The sequence below is a fragment of the Rattus rattus genome, chromosome 13 (assembly GCF_011064425.1).
Source record: "Rattus rattus isolate New Zealand chromosome 13, Rrattus_CSIRO_v1, whole genome shotgun sequence".
Lineage (NCBI taxonomy): Eukaryota > Metazoa > Chordata > Mammalia > Rodentia > Muridae > Rattus > Rattus rattus.
Genome location: NC_046166.1, coordinates 15,375,526 through 15,400,383, shown reverse-complemented (window position 1 = coordinate 15,400,383; position 24,858 = coordinate 15,375,526). Strand labels below are relative to the sequence as shown.

The 24,858-nt window shown below is 41.8% G+C and overlaps 1 protein-coding gene across 2 annotated transcripts in view; it reads left to right on the top strand.

Annotated features, from left to right (window-relative positions):
* The window catches only part of Ccser2 (coiled-coil serine rich protein 2), a 107,727-nt gene that overhangs the window by 40,484 nt on the left and 42,385 nt on the right, over positions 1–24,858 (top strand). For both annotated transcript variants that reach the window (XM_032919240.1, XM_032919239.1), the window contains 2 exons: positions 9,170–9,260; positions 23,028–23,190. In XM_032919240.1, the coding sequence (XP_032775131.1) occupies positions 9,170–9,260; positions 23,028–23,190 (254 nt within the window). The remainder of the gene's footprint in view (positions 1–9,169; positions 9,261–23,027; positions 23,191–24,858) is intronic.

The following is a 24,858-nucleotide window of genomic DNA, read 5'->3' as shown; positions in this document are numbered from 1 at the left end:
CATTGAGTCAGTTTTCTTTCCACTGTTTTTACTTTTTTTCCCTTTCCTTCTTCTATAAGGGTGTTCTGCCCCTCCCCCATCCCCCTACACTGGGGGATCCAACATTGACAGGACCAAGGGCTTCCCCTTCCACTGGTGCCCTTACTAGACTGTTCATTGCTACCTATGAGGTTGGAGCCCAGGGTCAGTCCATGTATAGTCTTTAGGTAGTGGCTTAGTCCCTGAGAGCTCTGGTTGGTTGACATTGTTGTACATATGGGGTCTCAAGCCCCTTCAAGCTCTTTCAGTCCTTTCTCTGATTCCTTCAATGGGGGTCCTGTTCTCAGTTCAGTGGTTTGCTGCTAGCATTTGCCTCTGTATTTGACATTGTTTTTACTTTTTAAAAAGCTTGTATTTTTCTTTTGGTCTGCTTTGTTGAAAGTTGTAATAGTGTTTATTTTCTGTTAAATTTTGAGAAGGAGCACTCCCTTAATTCTCTGTGGAAACTTCAGGATGTATTTTAACCTGAGGGGTTTTATGGCTTGTACCCTACCAGTCCTTCAGCTTTGATAGGAACCAATGATCTTGGTTCATTTGTGTGCCCATTCAGCTGCCACTCTTCCCCACACTTTTCACGTGTCTGTCTGTGCCATGCATGTGCAAGTTTGGAAATGTGAAAACCTGAGACTGACATCAGGAGTCATCCTCAGAGTACATCTTCTCTGTACTCATGGAGGAAGGGCCTCTCAGTCAGACCCAAAGCTCACTGATGGAGCCCTTCTCCGTTGTTCCCTGTCTGCTGCCTCTGGAGGATGCAGTCAGAGGCCAGCCAGGTTCACATTAACACTTGCGTAGGTTCTGGAGAACCAGCTACGTCCTCATCCTTTTGTAGCAAGTGCTCTAACTGCAGTGCTGTGTGCCCAGCCACATCCTCATTATTTTAGATGTAATATAAAAGATGTAGTGTGGGCCAAGGTAGTCTGTCTATAGTCCCAACATTATGAAGCAGACTGGAGGATCAGGATTTCAAAGTCTTCTTCAACTATAAGGCAAGTTTGAGACCTGCTTGGGTTACAGGAAACCCTATGTTAGACATGGTGGGTGGAGAGGGGAGGGAGAGAAAGGGAGAGAGAGAGGGTGGAGGAAAGGGGAGATTTATTATAAGTGTTTTTGAATATCTTCCTAATATGTCCTCTTTAGATATAACTGTGATCCAGCAGGAGAGGTGGCCCAGCTAGTAGAAGTGCTGACTGTGCAGGCCTGATGCCCTGAGCTAGGTCCCTGGGCTTCATGGTTGGAGGAGAGGACCTGCTTGTCAGAGTTGTCCTCTTACCTTTGTTTTTGTTATATGTCACACACGCACCTGTATGTCCATTCTCATTCATTCATACCCAGTCCTATATCTGTCTTCTCTCCCTCCCTCAGTTACACACACACACACACACACACACACACACACACGCACACACACACACACAATAATACATTTTAAAAAGATCATTGCAGTCCCTGCCTTCTCTCTGCTTTCCTTTGTGGGATTCTGTATGCAGGCTAGGTCGGCCTTGGACTGGCTGTCACCCTCTTTCCTCTGCCTCCTGAGTTCTGGATAACAGGCATGAATCACCACATCGATGTTTCTTGATGCTGAAAAATGTAGTAGTTTTTATGAGGACTTTTATTAGAGTATACTTTTGGACATTAAAAGTTATTGTAAAGGTAGTAACAGGATTTTGTCTGTTTTATAGGTAGTTTCCTTTATTCTCAATATGACATATTTGTTACATTAATGAACCATTGTTGGTACCTCATTTTGTTAGAGCCTCTGAGTTTTGGGGATACCTTGTTACAATTAATAGTCAGGTTTCCTTAGGATCCTCTGTTCTGACCATGTCTCAGACTTTTCCTTTTAATGACCTTGGCACAGTCTTAAGGATTATTGTGCAAGAATTTTGTAGGATGTTGCTCAATTAGGACTTGCCTGATGCTTTTTAAAATTAATTGTTTGAGAATTTCATACAGTGTGTTTTGGTCACACTCTCCACTCCTCTCCTCTCTTCTCCCTAACTTTCTTAGATCAAACCTCATTGCCACTCCCAAATTGTCTCCTTTTTAAAAATTAAAAAAAATTTTTTTTTCTTAAATAGCTCATCATGTGTGGTTTGTGTTGTCTATAAACTCTTGGGTGCCAGCTAATCCAGTGGGTCATGGTAACGTACCAGGGCCACACCCTTAAAGAAAAAAGTTCTTCCCTGTCCCAGAAGCTGTTAACCGTTGCTAGCTCCTCAGAGATGGGAGTGTTCTCAGCCGGTGCTGGCGTGTAGACTGGGTGACACTATGCAGGTGCCGTGCAGAGTTATGAGTACAGTGGTCTTGTCAGGCCAGGAGGCAGTTTCATCAGAGTCTTCCCCAATCCCTGGCTTTAGTTATCCCTACCCTCTCCTGCAGTGACCCCCGAGCCTTCAGGGTGTGGCATGGTCTCATTTATGACGGAGTGCTCTGCAGACACGTATTCTCTGCACTTTAGCCAGCTGTGAGTTTCGGTTTTGAGGATTGTCTGTTATTCAGAGGAGCATCTCTGATGAGGTGTAGATGTTAATTTAGAGGACAGTTTGATCCTATGACCATTTAGCAGAATAATGGTATGTTCACATCTAGGGCCTGTGAACTCCCCAAGCATGGGTTCCTAGTCAGCCTTACCATTCCAGGCATGTTTCCTCCTGTGGGGCAGGCCTTTATCCAACCAGAAAGCAGTTGGTTATCCTATCACATTGCTGCCACTACTGGCCGTGAGCCTATCTTGATCCGTGTAATCCACTGGGTTCACAGCTCCGTAGACTACTGATGGCCTGTGTTCCCAGTGGTTCCTGCTACTACTGTCCTGGGCTGTCTGTTGCTCTGACAAAGCATCCTGACCAAAGCAACTCGGGGAGGAAAGGGTTTGTCTGTCCGTCTGTTTATTTATTTATTCTACAGTTTCACATTGTAGTTCATCATAGAAGGGCAGGGCCCCAACCGGGACAGGAATCTGGAGGCAGGAAATAAGCAGAAGCCATGGAGAAGTGCTGCATGCTGGCTTGCTGCTCTCCACGCTCGCTTTGTTTGCTTTCTTCCACTGCCCAGGCCCACCGACCCGGGATAGCACCACCCACAGTAGCCTGGGCCCTCCACATGAGTTAGTAATTAAGGAAGTGTACCATAAGCTGTCTTTCTTACAGGCCAGTCCGACGAGGATTTTCTCAACTGACAACACCCTCTTCTCGCAGTACTCCAGATTGTCCAGTTGACTTAAAAATAGCCCGCTGGAGGGATCTTCTGCTTCATTCTAGCTCGATTTCTCCATGTCCTGTGACCAGTGTGTGCTGCTTCAGTGATAGGGTCGTATTCTCTGGTTTTTGTTTTTCTTTTTTAAAGAATGGTTACAGTAGAGTGTCTTTGGAGGAAATGTCACTATGACCCTGATCACCATGTTGTCACTTACCTCCATATGTCTGTATAATTCACATTCTCAAAAATGTCGTATGATTGGGGTCATGCAATATGCAATTTTAAGACTGGCTTCTGGAATTTAGAGTTCATACAGTTTTTCCTATGTTTTGATAGCTCATTTATTGTTCAGCTATAGTTCAGATAGTTTAATTTATGTAGTTTACACATACATACATACATACATTGCATTCTGTGGGTTTGTCACAGTTACCCATTTATTTATTGAAGACCATACTGTTTACTTCCAGTTATTTCCCATTACAAATATGACTGCCCAAACCCCATAAGAGTAACAATGCCAACCAACTAGAGCTCCCAGGGACTAAACCACTACCCAAAGACTATACATGGACTGACCCTTGGCTTCAGCTACATATGTAGCAGAGGATGGCCTTGTTGGGCACCAATGGAAAGAAGCCCTTGGTCCTGCCAAGGCTCAGTGCCCCAGTGTAGGGGAATGTGTGTACGGGGGGAGTTGGGGGGATAGTTTGGGAGGGGAGCACCCTTAGAGAAGAAGGGGAATGGGATAGGGGGCTTATGTCTGGGAAACCTGGAAAGGGAATAACATTTGAAATGTAAATAAAAAAAATCCAAAAACAACAAAAAACGATTAAATAAAAGGAGGAAAAATGTTTTTTTTTCTTAAAGAAACCTTTCAAAAGAAAGAGAGAAAGAAAGGAAGGAAGGAAGGAAGGAAGAAAGGAAGAAAGAAAGAAAGAAAGAAAGAAAGAAAGAAAGAAAGAAAGAAAGAACCAGATAAGAGGCCCATCCTGAGGGCAATGATGAAGGGACTCTGCACAATTTTGAGAGCTTTGCATCTCCTGTAAATGTCACCTTCTTCTGGCATCATCCAGGGACTTCCATAACTATGATGAAGTTTGACACAAAGAGAGGCTCCCAGGAAGATTTAGGCTCTTCCAAGTCTGTGAAGACAAAAGGAAAGAGCCAAAGTACACATCAGTTAAGAGAACAGGCATCACCCCATAGTCACTGGGCTCCCACAGGGAAGGCTTACCTTGGTTCCAGCTCTCACATGGCCTCCAGGTTATAGGTAGGCCTTTCCATGAGAGTTATGAGACAGGTAGGGAAGATCCCACCTTGGTTGGTGTTATTTCTATCCCTAAGATAAGTCGTGCCTGTAGAGCCAAGGAGTGGTCTAAAATAAGGGAGACAGACACAAATTGGGGGTAGAAATGCCAGCCTTCCATTCTGCTTTTAGTTGCCTTGTGGGCCTAACTGAAAGGTCAGTGGTTTTCAGCAAAGGCGTTTTTAAGCACCTGCTTTATGAAGAGTATGCTAATTTGACAGTGACACAATGTGCCTTCACCATTCTTACTCAACATAAAGTTATTTGTTGCTGAATGATGGAGAGGTGTCCTGAGAAATATAGTAGGTGATTTTTGCTGTTTTGTGGATATCATAGAGTATTTGTAATAAACTAAGAAGGCTATAATTTCATCAGGCTGTACAATCTTAGGAGACCAGTGTTTTATTAATATATACAGTCTGCCTTAGCTGAAATGACTCATGCAGTGTATGTCTGTTGAACACAATGTTTATCAATACAGTAAGGTACAAAGAAGTAATTAAAATTTTTATTTTCAAATGACATCATGGTTTATAAATAAGGCACATCTCATGTAATCTTTCAATAGTTTGTAATATTTGTAGTTTTTTTTAAAGTACAAGGTGAATATAGAAAACATTCTCTTCTCCTTGTTCATGTAATTCCTGCACTTGTAAGGAACACCATGAATTTAAGACAAGCTCTCTATATAGCGAGACCCTGTCTACAAAACTAAAGAAAGAAAAATAAAGCAAACATTTCTGTAAGCTGATGGCTAGGTAGGTGCTAGACATGTCTTCTCAAACATAGGCACCTCAAAATCAATGGTTTCTAAAACTGTGTTCTTCATTTTCCTTCCAGATCTGCCCTTTTTGGGGAGGGGGTGTCAAGTCATTGTTGTATTTACTCTTTTAAATTTCATCAGAATGGTTCTTTACTTTTTATGTGTTCCTTCATTTAGTAGACATCATGTTTTTAAGACCAAATTCCAGTCATCTGTGAACTCCGATGTCTCATTTCCACTGCACAAGATGTAGCAGACCTACTTCTTTACTCTCACCAGCACTGATCGGGTTAGCGTGTCCTGTGGATCCTCTCGTGACCGCAGCACTGTTATTTCTGCTCCACTGAAATGTATTCTCTGTATTGAAGCCACGATAACATTTCTCTGATTCAAATCTCAATGCGTTGGTTCCTGGCAAATTTTTAGTTGTGTCTTCCAGTGTGTACCCTGTTATAGAATAGTTCTTCATGTGTATTGGCATTTTGTTGCCTTCTAGGCATGTGGAAGGCCAGGGTTTACAGGATTTGAATTTCCCTACTATCACTAAGGGAGGAAAACCTTATTTACTGTGGAGTCTTACTCTTAAATCTGGTGAAAGCTGTATATTTGTACTACAGAGATAACAAAATGAATACGAGCATAATCACATACCATCTTAATGGAGTAGTTGTTTTATTCCTCCCAGATATATTTTAATTTCGATATGTAGACATCTGTGTATATTTAATCTACTCCTATATTTCCTTTTAGACTTCTCTCATTTCACAGAGCATCGTTTCATAAGACAGGACGGATGTAGAAATAGCGTATGTAGTGATTTGTTGCTAAGCATTAAGTGCTGATGCTTCCTCCTCCCCTGCTAATTAACCTGCCTGCTCCTCCTCATAGTCTCGTGGGCTTTAGTAAGCCCTCAAGGTTATATTATTATTATCCTGTCACTTTTCCACCATAGTAGGCTCACACCCTGCTATTTAAGGCTATTAAAAAAAACTTTTTAAGTGTAAAACAAAATATGTATTTAAAAACACCTAGATAAAACAGTTGTAATTTTGTAAACTTTTTTCATGTTTATTTACTGTGTATGTGTGCATGTGCAACTATTCCACAGTACACATGTGGAAGTCAGTAGGAGTTTTTTCTCTGCTTCTACAATGTGGGTCCTGGCGACTGACTCGGGTCTTATTTATTTACATCTTAAATGCAGCCCCCCATCCCAGTGCCCCCCCTTCTTACCTTCGACTCTGAGAGGGCACCATCCCCTGGGTATCACCCCACCCTGGCACATCAAGTCTCTGCAGAATTAGGCTCATCTTCTCCCACTGAGGCAGGTCAAGGCAGCCTTCTGCTTCATATGTGCTGGGGCCTCTGTCCATCCAGTCTGTGTGTACTGTTTGGTTCGTGGCTCAGTCTCTGAGAGCTCGTAGGGGTTCAGGTTAGTTGACATTGTTGGTCTTCCTGTTGGGTTACCATCCCTCAGGGCCTTCAGTCCTCTCCCCAACTCTTCCATAAGGGTTCCTGACCTCCATCCAATGTTTGGCTGAGGATGTCTCTTATCTGTTCCAGTCAGTTGCTGGGCAGAGCCTCTCAGAGGACAGTTATGTCAGGTTCCTGTGTGTAAGCATAACAGTGTATCATTCATAGTGTTAGGAATTGGTGTGAGGGTTGGGCTGGTTATCGGTTGGCCCTTCCATCAGTCTCTGCTCCATCTTTGTCCCTGCTTTTTTTTTTTTTAAATACAGGACAAATTTTGGTTTGAAAGTTTTGTGGGTGGACTTAAGACTTGGTGGCAAACATGTTTACTGCTCACCTTTCTCACTTCTGTGACATATTGTCCTGAATACTGGAAGCTAGATACCATTTTGGCAGTTGTGGGAGCATTACCTTGTTGATGGGCACACCTCCTTTGGCTCTGCTGTAGACTTAGAAAACCATGTTTTGTTGGCTTGGTTTGTTCCTCTGGCCTAAATTGTCATTTATGGCTTGGGACACCTAGTGCTATCTAGTTTGACACACACTCAGACTCAGATAGTCAGGTGTTTTTATAGAGGATATCATGTTTTAGAATTAATTAAAATTAACTAGATTATCTTCCTTCCCTTTCCTCCTCCATACCATTTCTGAGGTATGCTCCCCAGTTGGTGTCCTCTTCTTCTTTAACCATAGTTGTTACATATACATATAAGTGAGTCCATAGAAATGTGTCCTACTGAGTCCTAAAGTGTTGCCTGCTTGCACGCATCATTTTCCAGGACTGACCACTCAGTACTAGAGAACCAATGAGGTGTTAATTGCTTGTGCTTCTTCCTTTAAGGATGGGGCCCGAGATACTTTCCTTATCTGCACTGGAATGTCTGCTGGTGTTGTAATAGTTAAGTTCTTACTTAGGCAGCCATGTTGTTGAGATTTCATGGGTGTAACCTCCCTGTCACAGCCAGAAGGCACAATCTCACTGCAGACTTCCTGGTACAGTGGCTCTTAGAATGTTTCTGGTCTCCTTTCTGTGATGCGCTCTAGTCCTCAGTTGCAAAAGTTGTGTTGTAGGATATCACTTGTGATTGTTGCCCACGCTCAGTTGGTTTCCACATTTGACTAATGGTGGCTTTCTTTAATGATTTTCTGCTGCAAAAAGAAGCTTATTTGATGAGAGGTGACCTATACTTATCTGTGGCTTTAAGAATAAGTATTTAGGCCAGGTGGTTGTAGTGCATGCCTATAATCCCAGCACTGGAGAGACAGAGGCGTGCAGATCCTTTGAGTCAGAGGCCAGTCTGTTCTGCAGAAGTGAGTTCCAGGAAGAGAAATCCTGTCTTCAACACAACACAACACAACACAACACAACAAAACACAACAAAATAGAGTATTTAGAATGCAGTTAAGAATTACAATGATTTAGGAAAATGGTGTAGTAGTTCTGTAGGAACTACTTACTCCTAGTAGATATTCAGAAGATATGCGTAGTTGGCTAGCTTATTAATACCAGGCATGATTTCTCTATTGTTAAGCGAGCCTTCAGTCCAATTAGCTGGCTTCTCGTTACCACTAAGGTATAAGCACCAGCATTGTAACTTTAGGGATAGCTTGCCATGCTGGGCATCTTTGTGGGTGTATAGACTTCACAGCTGGGTAGGACCATTGACTGTTTTCCTCTTTTAGCAGATAACATAACACTTTATAGTACTGTCCTGCCTAGTCCTCAGGAAAGAGACATGTTCCAGCTCAAATCCTTAAAGTCCTATGCCCAAGACACAAGGTATCTTCAGCTATAGGGATTTATTTTCAACTTTTGGAGGTAACCAAGGGCAACAGCAATAGCTTGTGATGTTTTGAGAGTCTCTTAGACTCTTAACTAACATCTCAAAAAGTTTCTCATACCTAATGCTGGGTTTTCATTAGATAGAATCTTGCAGGGCTATTAATCAATCCAAGTGGTGCAGCTCAATTTAAACTACATAATGTATATATACACGTGTATTTATATATTATACATAATTTTATGTAAATATAGAATAATGATTTCCTATGTCTATTTTGAACATGATTAATGTTATCTTTCCCTCCTCCTCACTTTTATATTATCCTTTCTTTCTTCTCCTGAGTTAAAAATCCCTCCTTGTATTTCTCATTTCCCCCTTTATATTACCTGTATTTTGTTATTTCCCTCTCTAGGTGGGGAGCATTCAAAATTCAAAATATAGTACAGATGAATTTTTAAAAATTTTAAAAATTAAAACTACTTTATTCTTACTGTGCAAATGATGAATAGTTTCAATTATTATGTGATGATACTTTCAAAACAAATGACTATATATGCATCCCAAATGAGGTCATATTATGCTTACTACTTTTATTCTCAGGATATTCTGAATAATCTTGAATCGTGTGACCTTGAGGATGATGACCTTATGTTGGATGTGGATTTGCCGGAGGATGCACCTCTTGAAAATGGTAAGTTATGATCAGCGATAAGTCTCCAGATGCATGTGAATGGCTTGATTTTTGCCAGTTTAATAATTGTTAAGTCAAGGTTTCTAAATTTCAGTAGAGCCTTCAGACTGAGAAACAGTCTTTACTGGTTTAAGATAGGTTTCCTTGTAAGTTACATGCTTAAAAAGCTGATTATGTGTGTCTTAAATAGAATTCTGTATGATTTAGCACATTCTATACCTTTATCTAAACAAATGGTAGTGTATGTGTGCGTGTACGTGTGTGCGTGTGTGTGCATGTGTGCGTGTGCGTGTGTTTAATTATCCTGTTTTCACTCACTTTTTTATTTTGAATTTCAAAAGAAATATACTTAGAGAAACATTTGTATTGTAAAACAGTATAATGTATTTGATAACTATTTTAAGGTCAGTTTTGGGAAAGTACTCACCTTCTGAATGAACCATACATTACCTTTTGATTCCTCTGTACCAGTAGTTGATTAATCTGCTCTAATCTTCCCGGTGGAAGCTGCTTGAGTTCCTTGCTGCCCACCCAAATGTTCTGATTCCTGAATCTCTCTCTCTCTCTCTCTCTCTCTCTCTCTCTCTCTCTCTCTCTCACACACACACACACACACACACACACACACACACACACACACACACACAGCCTTATATTATTTAATATACCTATATCAGTTCAGTGGTTGGGCCACTCCCAAGCTTCCACGCTGCTAACGCCTCCCCTCGGATACTCCTGAATTATTACTTACTAAAACCCATATTCCATCTTTGCTATCCCAGACCAAATTTGGGGGTGGGGGGTTGCTAGGGCCACTCTTTCTTGGTTCTTAGTGATTTTATGCTTTCTCTTCTATAGCTCTCAGTTCTGCATCTTATTCCTTTCCTGGCAATGGCCGTTCTCCCACTCTCCTGCGTCCTTTGCCCTGGAACCCAAAAGTCCCACCTCTGTCTACCTGCCCAGCCATTGGCTACTGGCAACTTTATTTACTAGTTAAAGCCAACCGGGAGCAGGGACCCTCAGCATCTCACAGGCAGACATGCGAGTTCCCGTGTAATTTTGGGAGCTGAATAGCATTAGAACCAATCCACTACATTTTACCCTTTTTGTGCATTAAAAAAGTCTTTTCTGTCAGATATACATTGAACATAGTTGTAACAGTTATGTATACTGTGAGGTAAGATATACATTAATAATGTGCAGTTTATCAATTTTGTCAATTTAGGTACATTACTCTAGCATCTATCCTAATTTAAAGAGCTTACAATTCTTTTTTTTCCCAACCCCCAATCCCACATCCACCCTACCCCTTCCCCTTTGCCTATATAAGGGTGTTCTTTTACCCACCCAAGGAGCTTACAATTCTGTACCTGAATTATGTTTTGATTTTAACTTGCATTGCCATCTAAAAACCATCCTTTCAAATCCAGATCATCTTCCTCAGTGGTAAACAACTTAAGTTTGCTGATAAGACCATAACTAGTTTTCAACCCTGTCAGAGATCTGAGAACAAATTAAATATTAAATATAAGTTGACTGATAAGACCATAACTAGTCTTCAACCCTGTCAGAGATCTGAGAACAAATTAAATATTGTCTGAAAATATAGGAAGCACAAAAACAGTTACCAAAACTTAAATAATTTGCAAAGACAGCTAACTACCTGGACAGTCCCCTGTTCTTCAAAACATCTGTTTTCAACATCTGTCTTGGCAGAGCTAAGCTGTTGACTGTCCCACCATCTTGTGTCCTTTCCTGGAGTACTTCTGTGTGTAGATGAATTAGCGCAATTCTTGTCCAGTGGCTATATAAAGGTTAACCATATAAAGGTTATGATGCTCAATATCTTCTTTGAACCATAAAGGGAGTATCATCAGGAGCAGACATGTCTCTTAGTCAAAATATGTAATAATAATGAGATGTCTTTAAATGCCACATTTGTGGATCTCTGATGCTTTGGAAGACTCTCTAACTATATAAAGTATATCTGAACTGTTAAACCTTGACTACTCTTAGCTATTTCTATTTGAATAATGTTGGAAACATCTTACTATAATTAAATCAGATATACATGACGATGAGTTTATTATCTGGCCCGTAACTCGCATTACTTAATCATCCTAAACAGTTTGTAATGGCAGCTATGGAAGGACTGCGGCTGAGCCTTGTGTTCTTAAATGAGTTGCATAGGCACGATGCCTATCTGAGAGTAACAATATTAATTTTGTATCAGTATAAAAATTTGTACTAATGAAAACCTTAAATCTGTATCAGTATATAAATTCTGTACCAGTGTAAGAAATTACAACTTCAATTTTGCATCAATTATAAAAAATTTCTACCAACATAAGATTGTGGCTATACAATGCTTTGTTTAAGAGTACATTCAATAATCCGTTCCATAGATTTCCTTCCTGTACAAAATTATGACTATTCTAATTTATTCCTTAAAATGACAACTATCTATAATGTGTAAAATAGCCATAATCAGATACTCAAACCCAAGGGCTTGTAATGAAGGTTCTCTACAACTCCTTCCTAGTAAATTGGAATGATGAATTTTTTTAAGGGGGTAGAGGGAGGTGGGAAAATTAGAAAAATTGGTCAGACTTAAGAAAGCTAGCTTTAGCACCCTATGCACTTGACTGTTATCTGTATGCTTAGGAGGCTCAGGGTTTGATCAAAGTTTTGGATCTGTCCGAAAGGCTGGATGAACTGAGCACGTCTGCAATCAGTAGCAGTTCCTGAAGCTGTTCTGGAAGCATGTCTCTGGAAACAGCGTTAGGACCTGGGACAGCAGGTCACTTCAGGTTCCTGAGGATGAACCTCGTCAGAGCTGCACATTCTGCAGTGTGTGAATCTTACAACCCAAATTTTAACACTAGTAAGATATATGTATGGGTCGTGCAAGGTGCACAGATCAGTTAAGGATGAAATTTTGCTCCTTGTTTGAGCAGGTGAAAGACAACCATCCTTTTATGACTTAATTTGATCAATAACCAATTGTAATAAATCTTCATTCATGCCATGTGAAGGATGGCATGATGAATCTTAAGGGTTTGATTACCAACAAGATTTATTGGTAATTTTAGCTGAAGTTTTGGCCAGAGACATTTTTCTGTCTAAGTTACAGGGCTGTTCCCATGTTGAGGAATCAGGTTACCTGTCCTGTTTGATTTTTTTATTTTCTGTAGCCATGATCTTCAGGGGCTTTTCCCTTGTCGTATCTTATCCTTATCACTGTGGAGGGGGTCACAGCCTTTTCTTCTTTCCTATTAACACACACACAGAACCTCACTCCCAAAATAGCATCTTTGTCCAGTAACCTAAAATCCTCAAATGGATAGATTGACTCAATACAGCAGCCTCCTTTCTCTTCAGGCCCACTCTACTCTGACCTCTCTCCCAGAGGAGCTTTAATATCATAAGCACCAAACTTATAACCACATGCATTTTGATAATTAAAACAATTCAAAACAAAGCAATATAAACAATTAACTATTCGTTGAGACAGTGCTCTTTCACAATCCCCTGCCTTGTTCTTACATGATTAATATTTAATAGTTAGATCAAGATCTAAATTTATTTATTCATCTATACATATTTAAATTCTCCCTTCTATGGAGATTAATATCCCTGGGGGTATATATGTCCCCTTTCTCTTTATAGAACTTGAATTAACATCCTTTCCTATGTATTTAATTTCAGTTAAATTCCCTTTTATATTTCTGTATGGGCCCATTTCCAGGCTTATTGTTCTATCCTTAAAACAATGTAATTTTCTTGATTCCTACCTTATTCAGGCCTACTCTCTTCAGCCTGCTTTATCTCAGCATCCGTGGCTTAGGCTCTCTGTAGCAGCCTACAACAGGAGAGAGCGTCTGGCTAAGTCCTTAGCCTGCCACCCATGTCCCTTGGGTTTGCTTGGGGGTATCCTAGTCTCAAGCCACAAACTCCAGAACTGTGCCAGTTCAGCGAGACTTAGTCCTAGTTCTGTGCCTGCACAGCTTGGGGAGGAACCACGTGGTTTGGGCAAAACCTGCAGCTCTGCTAAGAAATCAATTCTCCTCACCTAATCTCACATCATGATGGGTGTTTTCCATTTGAGAATCTCCAATTAATTTTTAATAATGAGTTTGAGCCTACAGGTAGGTCACCGTATGTAGTGGTAGTTGGTTAATCCACTCTAATCTCCCCAATGACAGCTGCTTGAGTTCCTCGATGCTTGCCTGAATGCTCTGGATTCTTGTTTGAAAGACACACACACAAACACACACACACACACACACACACACACACACACACACACACACACACACACACTTACTTATATGCCTAAATTACTCCCAATCTTCCATATTGCTAAGCCTCCCTTTTGATACTCCAGAATTATTACTTAATAAAACCTATATTCCATCTTTGTTACCTTAGACCAAGTTGGGGGGTGGGGTGGGGCTGGGGCTACTCTCTCTTCTTCAGCTCTCAATCCTTTATCTTTATCTTTTTTCATTTCTTTCCCACTCCCTTTTTTAAAAATTAATCATTCTATTCTTTTACATTTCAACGATATCCCACTTCCTAGTTACCCCTCTACAAGCCCATCCCCCACCCCACAACCTCCCTTTCCTCCTTCCCCTTTGCCTTTATGAGGGTGCTCCTCCACGCACCCATCTTATCCCGCCTCACCCCTTTCAGCATCCCCTTATGCTGGGGTATCAAACCTCCACGGGACCAAGGGCCTCCCCTCCCATGATGTCAGACAAGACCATTCTCTGCTCCCTATGTATCTGGAGCCACGGATCCCTCCCTGTACACTGCTTGGTTGGTGGTCTAGTCCCTTGGAGCACTGGGTGGTCCAGTCAGCTGATGTTGTTTTTCACGTGGGGTTGCAATCCCCCCTCAGCCCCTCCAGTCCTTCCACCAGCTCCCTGACCAGGTTCCTGTCAGCAAGTGCCTCTTGGCAATTTCAACAGTTTCAGTTTGTGTCTGCAGAAAGGATGGATGCCCGGGTGGGGCAGTCCCTGGATGGCCCTTCCTTCAGTCTATGCTCCATTTTTTGTCCCCGTTTTTCCTTTTGACAGGGTTAAAAACTTTGAGATGGGTGTGTGGCCCCATCCCCTGACCTGGGGTAGTGACTACCTACTGGAGGTGGTCTCTCCAGGTTCTATCTCCCTGCTAAAATCATCCCCAATGGGTCCTGGGAGCCTCTCGTTTTCCAGGTGTCTGGGACCCTCCAGTGGCTATCTCCATTTCCTCATACCCCACCCCATCCCCTGCTACATATTTTATTCCTCAATCTTGTATCTTATTCCTTTCCTCCCTCTCTCCTTTGTCCCTTGCCCTGGAACCCAAAAGTCTCACCTCTGTCTCTCTGCCCAGTTATTGGCTGCTGGCAACTTTATTTACCAGTCAAAGCTAACTGGTGGCAGGGACCCTCAGTGTCTTACAGGCAGACATGCAGGTTCCCAGGTAATTCTGGGAGCTGAATTAACAGAAATAGCATTAGAACCAATCTACAACAACTCCTAATCTCAGTCTTCCATTATCTCTGTGTCCCAGTGACCAACCGTGTAGAGCTTTAGACAGTTTATGTGCAGAAGGGCTCTTGTGTTCTCGTCTCTGGTGGTGCGGTGTGGTAGGGCTCTTGTGTTCTCGTCTCCAGAGGTACGGAGTGGTAGTAAGAGAGCTGAAGACACCCTTGGGAGTGGGGTTGAACCATCCTGCTGTTCTGGGAAGAATGGCTGAAGAGGTCTGAGGATTCCCTGTCAGTAAACATTTGAATGGCCTCTCAGGTTTCCCCAGGAGAAGGAAACAGCACAAAGGATGAATTCCTTTTTATGGTGCTAGAACAGTGCGTGGATTTTCAGAAGCTGCGAATATTTGTTCTAAGTGTGCTTTCTTCTCCCCACCTCATCAGTCATATTGCTATTGGTTGGACTCCTTTTTTTTTTCATTTCCTGACAAGGTAGGTGTTCTGTTGGAGTCTAAAGAATGAACATGTGTTTATTTCCCTGTTTTATGGATCTCGAATTGCCTGGAATGGCATAGCCTCTGAGACTGTAGATTACTGAGAGGTTCATTATTTTAGGAGTCTGCAGCTACTTTGTGCTGGCTATTCTTAGGATAAATCACAGAAATAGAGCAGGGTAAGCAGGAACTCACATTGTACCTACAGCTTCGAGTCAGGACACTCATTTTAACCGTGTTCTGCTGATGACAGCATGTGTTGTAAGATAGTCTGCCCCACTCTAACTGCTCATAGTGAGAAACTTGGTAGGCTGTGACTGGGCTTGGATTTATAAATCCTTTCATGCGAAGTGCAGAAGGCATCATTACAGGAAGAGACTTTGCTATGGTGCCTCTGGCACGTGGGCTCTTCTGCAGCCAAAATGGAGTCCCAGTCCCAGGAAAGAAAGATCATAGCCAGGACCAGGAGGACCAGGAAGTGAGCGACCAGCAGAGGGAGTTGAAACTGTAGTTGCTGCTGTGAAGTCTGAGTTACTGACATGAGAGATCAAGAGAAAATAAAATATAAACCATCAAGGACGACTGTGCACACAGTAACAAGACATAATACTGCAGGAGATGTGGCGTGCTTAATGGTTTTTGTTTTTTTCAAGGCTGATAGGGAAGGCTGAGGGATTCCCTCTTTGGGATAAGTCACAGCAGGGGTAGTGCGTGCCACTTTGACGGTTACTATAACCTCTCTTTAGAAATTTTATTCTCTTTCTAAGCTGATGCATGAAACACAAATCCAAGTAGTCTTAGAACTTTCTTCATTTGTAGAGCATAGCCTAGTTATCCTCATATTAGACAGATGAATGTCAGGGAGATAAGAAATATTCAAGGTCTTCATTGCATACTCCTGTGAAGTGGACAGGAACTCCAGTAGCATTGCATATATGCTACAGATCTTTCCTAAAAGAAAACACAATATTGGCTCTTTTGAATAGAAAAAGTGCTAAAGAAAGCGGTATTAGCCTAAAATTAGTTCTCTCTGTAGGCGCCTAAAATAAAGTAGTATTTATGTTTACTACTCTAGGAGGACAGAAAGTAACTTTTTGACTATTTTTGGCTGTGGGATAAGAATGTTGGAAGAACTGGTAGGTTAGGGATCTTTTAACATGTTGTTGACCTTAGTGGTCATTGGCTTCTACTTCAGGACATTATACAATTGGCTCTCTGAACCCTCACATGTTTCAGCTTTACTAATTCTGCTAGTAGTATTGGTATTTGTCCTCAAAGAAGACAGGCATGTCAGTGAAACCTTCCACAGGACTTGATCTGGTTACAGGTTGCTATGACCTCATTAAGAACAGGTGTTCCTTTACTGAAAGTTTTCTGTATGTGTTGGGGGTTGTTTGTGTGTCTGCATGTATTTGGGGGTGTGTTTTCCTGTCTGTGTGTGTATGAGTCAGAGGCCAGATAATGCATGTGCTTCTCTATTCCTCACCTCCTTATTGTTTGAGACAGGGTCTCTTCTTGGAATTTGAAGTTCCCCATTCTGTCTGGACTAGCTGGTCATTGACCTCTAGGATGCTCTAGTGTCTGCCCACCTTGGGCTGGGGGCACAAGGCATCCATGGCCAAGTCCTCTTTGTGTATGGGTATGTGAAGTTTAGAACTCTGGGCCGCTTGTTTGCAGGGTAATATTTCCTGTTGAGCCATCACTGTAGACTCTTTAAAAGGAGGAAGTCAGAAAGAGAGGACTTGTGTGATGATCACATCTGTGTACAAGTCTTTTTCTCTGAGTGTGGTATATACCAAGCCAGGGAGGGAAGGATGTCTTAGTGTAATGGGCGTTGAACAGTTCCAGTCTGGGATTCGGGGACATCCACTTCTGAGTGTTCTGGTGACTTGTGGATGAGTCTGTAACAGTAATGAAGTTTAAGATGATGTTATAGTTTATGCATATTATTAAAACATTTGATTACTTACCCCTCTAAGTGCTGTGATATGACATTTGTGATGGAGACTGAGAAAGAGTAGCACTGGGTAATGTGGGAGGACAGAGCATAGGTGAAAGGACACCTGAGTCATGAAGGATGAAACACAGTCAAGTGTTCTAACTTTAATTTTTAAGGTGTCTTGGGTAAGTGCAGAAAAAGAAATGTAATTCATAGTGAGAGTGACCAGACACGAGGTGTAGCCCCACAGACTCAGAATGGCTATCCTAGCTGCACAGATGTTCCTTAAGATGAGTGGGGTTTCCCGTGGTCCTGCCAAGGTTGGACCCCCCCACCCCGCCACCGTGCAGGGGATTGTTGGGGGATGGATGGGGAAGGAAACACCCTTATAGAAGAGGAGGGGGAGGGGCTAGGGGGCTGATGGACAGGAAATGGGAAAGGGAATAATATTTGAAATGTAAATAAGAAATACCCAATTTAATAAAATTGGAAAAAATATCCAATTAAATAAAAAAGAAAAAAAAAAGATGCACAGGGTTTGGGACTGGGCGAGTGTGTGTTTGAGTGACCACCTTTGATCTAGCTGTGCGAAGTTTTTATTTGGCAGTTCTTTATAATGTAATATTTTAGTAAAATAAAGCAAACATTACAAGGTACCTTTTGTTCTTTTGAGAAGCTTATGTAGAAGTTTAAAGTTAGGGAGCCGGCCAAGTGCCTTGTGTCCTCTGTCCTCTGAGAAGGCTTGTATCAACTGCCCCGCTTTCTCCCTCTCTCCCTGTCTTGTTAGTAGTCGTTGTTTTTCTAATGTCTTTGTAAATAAGGGGTGCTTAGAGCTCCAATTGTTTATCCTCTGGTAGATCATCTTTCTTCTTGGAGGATATTATTTTATTTTAAGCCTCAAATCTGCTTTTTTTTTTTTTTTTAACTCATCCCAGATCTTCAAGCTTAGGTACTTAGGTGGTGTTCTCTCTCTCTCTCTCTCTCTCTCTCTCTCTCTCTCTCTCTCTCTCAAGTGAAGGTTTTCATAGAGAGTGAGGAAGATGGGTAGTATTTGTTTTAGGATCTTGTGAATACTTTCTGAGGGTGTTCATCTGTTCCTGATACCTGCAATGAATTTAGCTGTCATCCTGCCCCTATATTTTCCTTGCAGGCCTGAATCAGAGCTCAACCTGTGTTTGCAGGAAAGACTTAATCAGAAAACCCTTTCTATATCGTCTGTCTTTCATGATCCATTTTAGGTTTCTGGTTGTTTGTTTGTTTGTTTGTTTTGAGATGGGGTCTAACTGTGTAGCTTTGGTGAGATGGGGTCTAACTGTGTAGCTTTGGTGAGATGGGGTCTAACTGTGTAGCTTTGGTGAGATGGGGTCTAACTGTGTAGCTTTGGTAAGATGGGGTCTAACTGTTGTAGCTTTGGTAAGAGGGGGTCTAATTTTTGTTGTTTTGATGAGATGGGGTCTAACTGTGTAGCTTTGGTGAGATGGGGTCTAACTGTGTAGTTTTTGTGAGATGGGGTCTAACTGTAGCTTTGGTGAGATGGGGTCTAACTGTGTAGCTTTGGTGAGATGGGGTCTAACTGTTGTAGCTTTGGTAAGATGGGGGTCTAACTGTTGTAGCTTTGGTGAGATGGGGTCTAACTGTGTAGCTTTGGTAAGATTTTGGGGGGGGGTCTAACTGTAGCTTTGGTGAGATGGGGTTCAACTGTAGCTTTGGTGAGATGGGGTCTAACTGTGTAGCTTTGGTGAGATGGGGTCTAACTGTGTAGCTTTGGTAAGATGGGGTCTAACTGTTGTAGCTTTGGTGAGATGGGGTCTAACTGTGTAGCTTTGGTGAGATGGGGTCTAACTGTGTAGCTTGGGTTGGCCCACAACTAACTGTACACAGACCAGGCTGACCTTGATGTCACAGAGGTTCCCTTGCCTCTGCTTCCTAAATACTGGAATTACAGGTGTGTACCGCCATGCCTAACTCCCACTATAGGATCATAAACTGCTGTCACAGTGTTTTGCATCTTCGTTTTTGTACGCAGTGTCTTTTAATTATGAACTAGTTGATACAGATCTGCAAACGCTATATTATGATTCCTAAGAGCTATTCCAGATTGCCCTGGGGATTTTTCCCAATGCCATTTAGACCTTTTAGCCATGTTTTGAAGCCCAGAAGACCAGATTATACAGTTTTCTCTGTTCTGAAAGCATTTAACTTCACCACATACTGTACTTGAGGCTTTTGTCTAGTTTAAAAGGAATGGCAATAGGTCAGAGGCAAAGATGCTTCAGAAGGAAATGCAAGAGGCATGGAATTGTGGGTGAGGAATCGTGAAACATTTTGGCTTGAGTTGTGACTTGGAAGGAACAGTTGTACTTGGTGAGAGATTGTTTTAATTTTGCAAGCTGTTCTTTTTTTTAAACCTTGACCTGAATTAGTATACCAAGGAATTTCACAAGGAAACAGTTTTGCAATCTGAATTTCTTTTGGAAGGCTTTTAGATGTTTGCAATTGGTTCTCTCTATTGTAGAGTGCCTCTTTCTGTTGTAGGGTGTTTCTCAATATTTCTGGTATGTCAGAAATGCAGCCGTGTTACCTTTCCTCTTGTTTAGGAAATGCTAATGGCCAGCCCATCGCCCACAAAACACACCTGGCCTTTGTTACATCAGAGTATAATCCTCAGGTTAGTGGCTTGCCCTAGTCAATGTCTTCTCTGTATACTGTTAATCATTTTAGCCACTCTGTTTAGACTTTAGACTTTGCTGAAAGGGTGTTTTTCTAACACTTGCTGACTAGATTGTACTTTTCCTGTGTTCAAGTCATAAGGTCACATTTCTGCTACACTTTGTATTGAGATGCATGAGGCTAGCTTACTTCTGCTTGCTTCTAGTTATGTGTGTTTTTTCTAGAAATTTATCTTTCTATGCCAGTACTGTGTGAAATAATTCAAGTTTACGATTTTTTTCACTTACATGATTTTTCTTTCATTTTAAAAATGAAATTGCAATCGAAAACTTTCTTTTTATTTTTTTCCTGCTTAAGATTCCCTTAAATTCTTTTTTTTCTTTTATTGGATATTTTTTTATTTACATTTCAATGTTATTCCCTTTATTGTTTTCCTGGACATAAGCCCTCTATCCCACCCCCCTCCCCTTATTCTATAAGGGTGATCCCCTCCCCATCCACTCCACTTCCCGATGCCCCCAGCCTGACATTCCCCTGCACGGGGGGGGGGGGTGTCCAACCTTGGCAGGACCAAAACTTTCTTGATAGCATAAAATTTAAAAAATGCCTCCCCTCAGGCACTGGGAGTCATGATGCCATCCTATCTTTCAGCCAGTTCCTTATACAACAGTTATTACCTGTGTCCTCGGCACTCTCCTGGGACTTGAAAGTTGTAAGAGAAAAAGCTAGGATACATTTGGAACCATGTTGTGTTCCTTTATCACACCAGGGAAAATGACACCCAGTCTGACATAGCTATGTTCACACCACAAAGCTCTGTTAGCTGTGTTAGACCCTTTTCCCTCTCCAGTGCGCTAACACCCTGACTATCTGTCTCTTACAGTACCAGAACTAAAAGATGCTGCCATTGTTGTTGGAACTAGTGTCCACCTCCAGAAGGAAGGAAATGGCTCTCCAGAAATGTCTTCAGGTCCTGGTTAGGGTCACGTCTGGCTGAAAGGTGTTTTTAAATCGGCGTCTTAACTTAGCTCCAGTATTTCTGAGTTACGTACGGTAGCTTCAGACTTCCCCTCCTCTGAGGTTTCCCACAGGTACCGCCAGTGTGCAGCGTTCATTCTTCAGGGGACTTCCTTACCCTGTAGTCTTACTGTGCTCTTCTTTGTGGGCCCCAGAACCAGGTTGTTAGTGATCTCCCTCTGTGACTCTGTTGTTTTTACTTCCTTTTCTATTTTGTATCTTTTATTCTGTCAAGGACTCTCTTAGTATTGCCTAGATATCCAGCACTAATATTTTAATATTGCCATCTCAGCTAGGTTGTAAAGTTTGTAGAGATGTGCAGGATGGGCAGATGCCTGAGAAGTATAGACGCAGCACTCCCAGGAGAGTCCTTAGAAGTTATGTCTGAAAGTTTGAACTTCCGTCTGTTGCAGTGGCAGATGTCTGTCTCTCAGCTAACCTGCTGCTAAGATTAAGTTCAGCTCTCAGTAAGGATTCCTAGTTTGGAGTCTGGCCACCAAAGCAGCACAGTACTTTGTGTGATGTCATTGTTCTCACATGTGACTTGCTGGCCTGGGCTGCTTGCCTCTTGTCACTCTGCAGTGTGCTGATCTTTATTCTAGCAATATATCGGGTCATTCTAATAAGGAAGTAGATTCCTCTGGTACTGGAAAGGAGCATGTGGAAGGCAGCTGTGTGTGAAAGGCAGCTGTGTAGCGCTGCTGACTTGTGCAGTGTCTTCGTGCTGGGGAAGTCCGCTGGACTCATTGCACCTGTGAGTGTGGGCCTCCGTGTGTTTGCTCGGGATGTTGCAGGAGAGACTACGCAGAAACACGCTGTAGACTTTTAAGATTAACTTTTTAGCCTCTGCCACCTCATTTCTACGGCTGTTATGCAATGAAGTGGTCCTTACGCCTTTATTACCCTTCAGCTTTCCATAGCCAAACTTAAACTTCTCTTAGTTTTAAAAATAAAATGACAAATTATTGGAAGTAATTTCGCATGTTAGCCTTCTTTTAAAAGAGATTTCTACAAAAGAACACTGTTTATCAGTAGTCACGGACTCCTCATGACTGTAGACAGACCTTCAGTGTGCTTCTGAAGCAGGCTTAAGTCATTTGCTTTTGTTTTTTCTGCATCATCCTTTTGTAAAATGGGCAACTTTTTCGTCTTCTGTAATGAGACAATCAGCTAATTTCAAAACCAAGTATCTATCTGGTTAATGATAACAGGCACTTAAGTTTTAAAAAGCACGATTATATTAAATGTTTTTATCACAAGAAATTCTGAACTTTTCCATTTAGTTCTTGGACTGGTGAAGCCCTTCCTGTCTCATGGCATGGGTTAGTGTTTACGAGTATTTTTAGTAACAGTCCTAACTCAGTAGCTATGTAAGCACTGAGCGAAGATGGAGTCACAGGGCAGGCTGGGCTTGCTTCCCACAGGGAGGGCTGGGAGTGGGGCAGGAAGGAAGGCCTGTTTGAGCGGCGCCTTGCGTGCAACTATGTCTGAGTAGGCAGCCGGCAACACAATGTCTCCCTTGTACCAAGTAGCCTTCTCAGAGAGCGCTCCGAGATGTGAGAGCACTGCGTTTGGGTGAGTGAAGAGGCTCGGTGCCTCAGGGATTCTTGTGGAGTTTTTGTGGTGTTTGGATTTCAGGAGCCGACTGTTGTTAAGAAACACTGGCTTTGTTTTCAGTAACATTTTAATCTTTCTGAGCCAGCCCTGTTGCAGGCAGATTCGAGCAGTTTACTGTTTAAAAGTGTGAGCTTTATTTAAAAACACGATCATGTATGATGAAAGCTAAATTTGTGCTTCTTGGCTGAGAAACTTAATTGGAGCATTCCTTTGTAAGAATGGGTCCTGTGCTGTTCTTAAGATCTACCTTTTTGTATTGGGAATATGTAAGTGGATTTTAGCAGTTTCCCCGTATTTTACAACCCGTCCAACAGTAGTTGCTCACTTACGTGGTTGATAGAGAAGTATAATTTACTTCATTTTGGATATATAAAGTTCAGTTCTCACTGTAAGAACTGGTTTTCTTTGGAAAACGTTATTTTGTGATTCATTAGCATACATGGCTGGTGCTTTTAGAAGTAAAAAAATCTTTTAGCAGCATTTAATTATCAGGCCATAGTAGTTGACTTTTCATAGTGTACACATATTTATAGACTGTTGCTTTTTAATCTGCCCAGTGGAGTGTGACAATATGAACCGCTTTGACCGAACAGACAGAAATGTCCGACAGTCGCAGGACGGATTTTGGAAAAGGCCATCGCAGAGGTGGAGTGGACAGGACCATTACCACCTTAGCCATCCTGATCACTATCATCACCATGGAAAAAGTGACTTGAGCAGGTGAGTGTGCTCTAACTGCGCCTTCCTGTCTGTCCTTGCCTAACCTGACTAACAGTTCTATTGCCAAGCTGATTTTGCCTGGTTTTCAAAGCACCAAAACCAGTTCAGGTTATGTGTGATATGTAATTGTTACATATGTAATTGTTACAATAACTAATCATTTTTTAGCTGAAATCTTTTTTAGTAGCTTTTTCACAGGTTTGCAAATGGCATTTGTGACATGCACTTTTAAGTTGTGATTGACTTGGGGTGGGGCTCTGCATTTCAGAATTAATGAATGCTGACTTTATATTTTTTAGAAATAATATTGTACAAAGTAACAACTAAGTTACTGGTTTTATTTTGCTTATGAGTTAAAAATATAAAATTCCACAAATACTGTTAAAGGGGGCCATGTGACCCCAGAAGTACTTTCCATTCTGAAGCAGAGAGTAGTATGGATTGGATCAGACCATGTACTTACTATAATGGCTTCCCAGCCATTCACACCTGAGCTTCCCCTGTTGTAGATTAGCTGTGCAAGTTAGGTCTCTCTAAGCCTCTGCACACCTCAGTCTTCGCTGTACCCTTTGTGAGCTGGCTTAAAGAGACTTTCCTGTGAGTATTCATGGGTCAGGGAAAGGTGTGTGCTGTAGTGGGTTTGTGGTTAACAATGGCAGTTTTGGTTTGGTTTTGTTTATTCTAATTTTGAATATCTCATTCCACAAAGTATTTATGTCTATCATGGAGCGTATCACACTGCAAATAATAAAACTGAGATGAAAAATAATAGAAGAAAAGTATATGTTCCTCTGTGCTCTCTAAAGCAAGAAGTAGAGTTGTTGCTCAGGGTCCTTATAGCAGAGGCCGAGAGCAAAGCCTGACATATCAGCAGATACATGGTATGTATAAGATGGGCATTTGACATGTCAGCACACACAGTATGTATAAGATGGGCATTTGACATGTCAGCACACACAGTATGTATAAGATGGGCATTTGACATGTCAGCACACACAGTATGTATAAGATGGGCATTTGACATGTCAGCACACACAGTATGTATAAGATGGGCATTTGACATGTCAGCACACACAGTATGTATAAGATGGGCATTTGACATGTCAGCACACACAGTATGTATAAGATGGGCATTTGACATGTCAGCACACACAGTATGTATAAGATGGGGCATTTGACATGTCAGCACACACAGTATGTATAAGATGGGGCATTTGTTTCTCCAGGACGTAGTCCCCATACAAGACAAACACAGAGGAAATTTGGACATACACTGGGTGGCACCGTAATTTTCCTAACTCTTGTTCTTCTGCCTAAGCTGAACAAGTTCTAGTCAATAAAATATTCTTCAGTAGATTAAGGAAAAATGGGATCCAAGTGAGTCTTTGTGCTGGAGCAAGCACATAGAAGGTGTAATTGGGCAGTCTGGGGAGTGCATACAGTACTTCTAGGCATTATGGCTTTGATGGGAGCAACATCAGAGTGAATCCTGCCAGGTAAGAGCCTGGTGTAAACATGGCCTTGATGACCACTGATGGGATCCCACTTGTCTAATCTTACATATGTGTTTATAGTGACTTAAACTATAGGCTGGCGTATGAAGCCTAACTAAGTGACAAGCATTGAGTGTTATTTTTGCTTCACTGTCACCGTAGCACCCAACAGAAA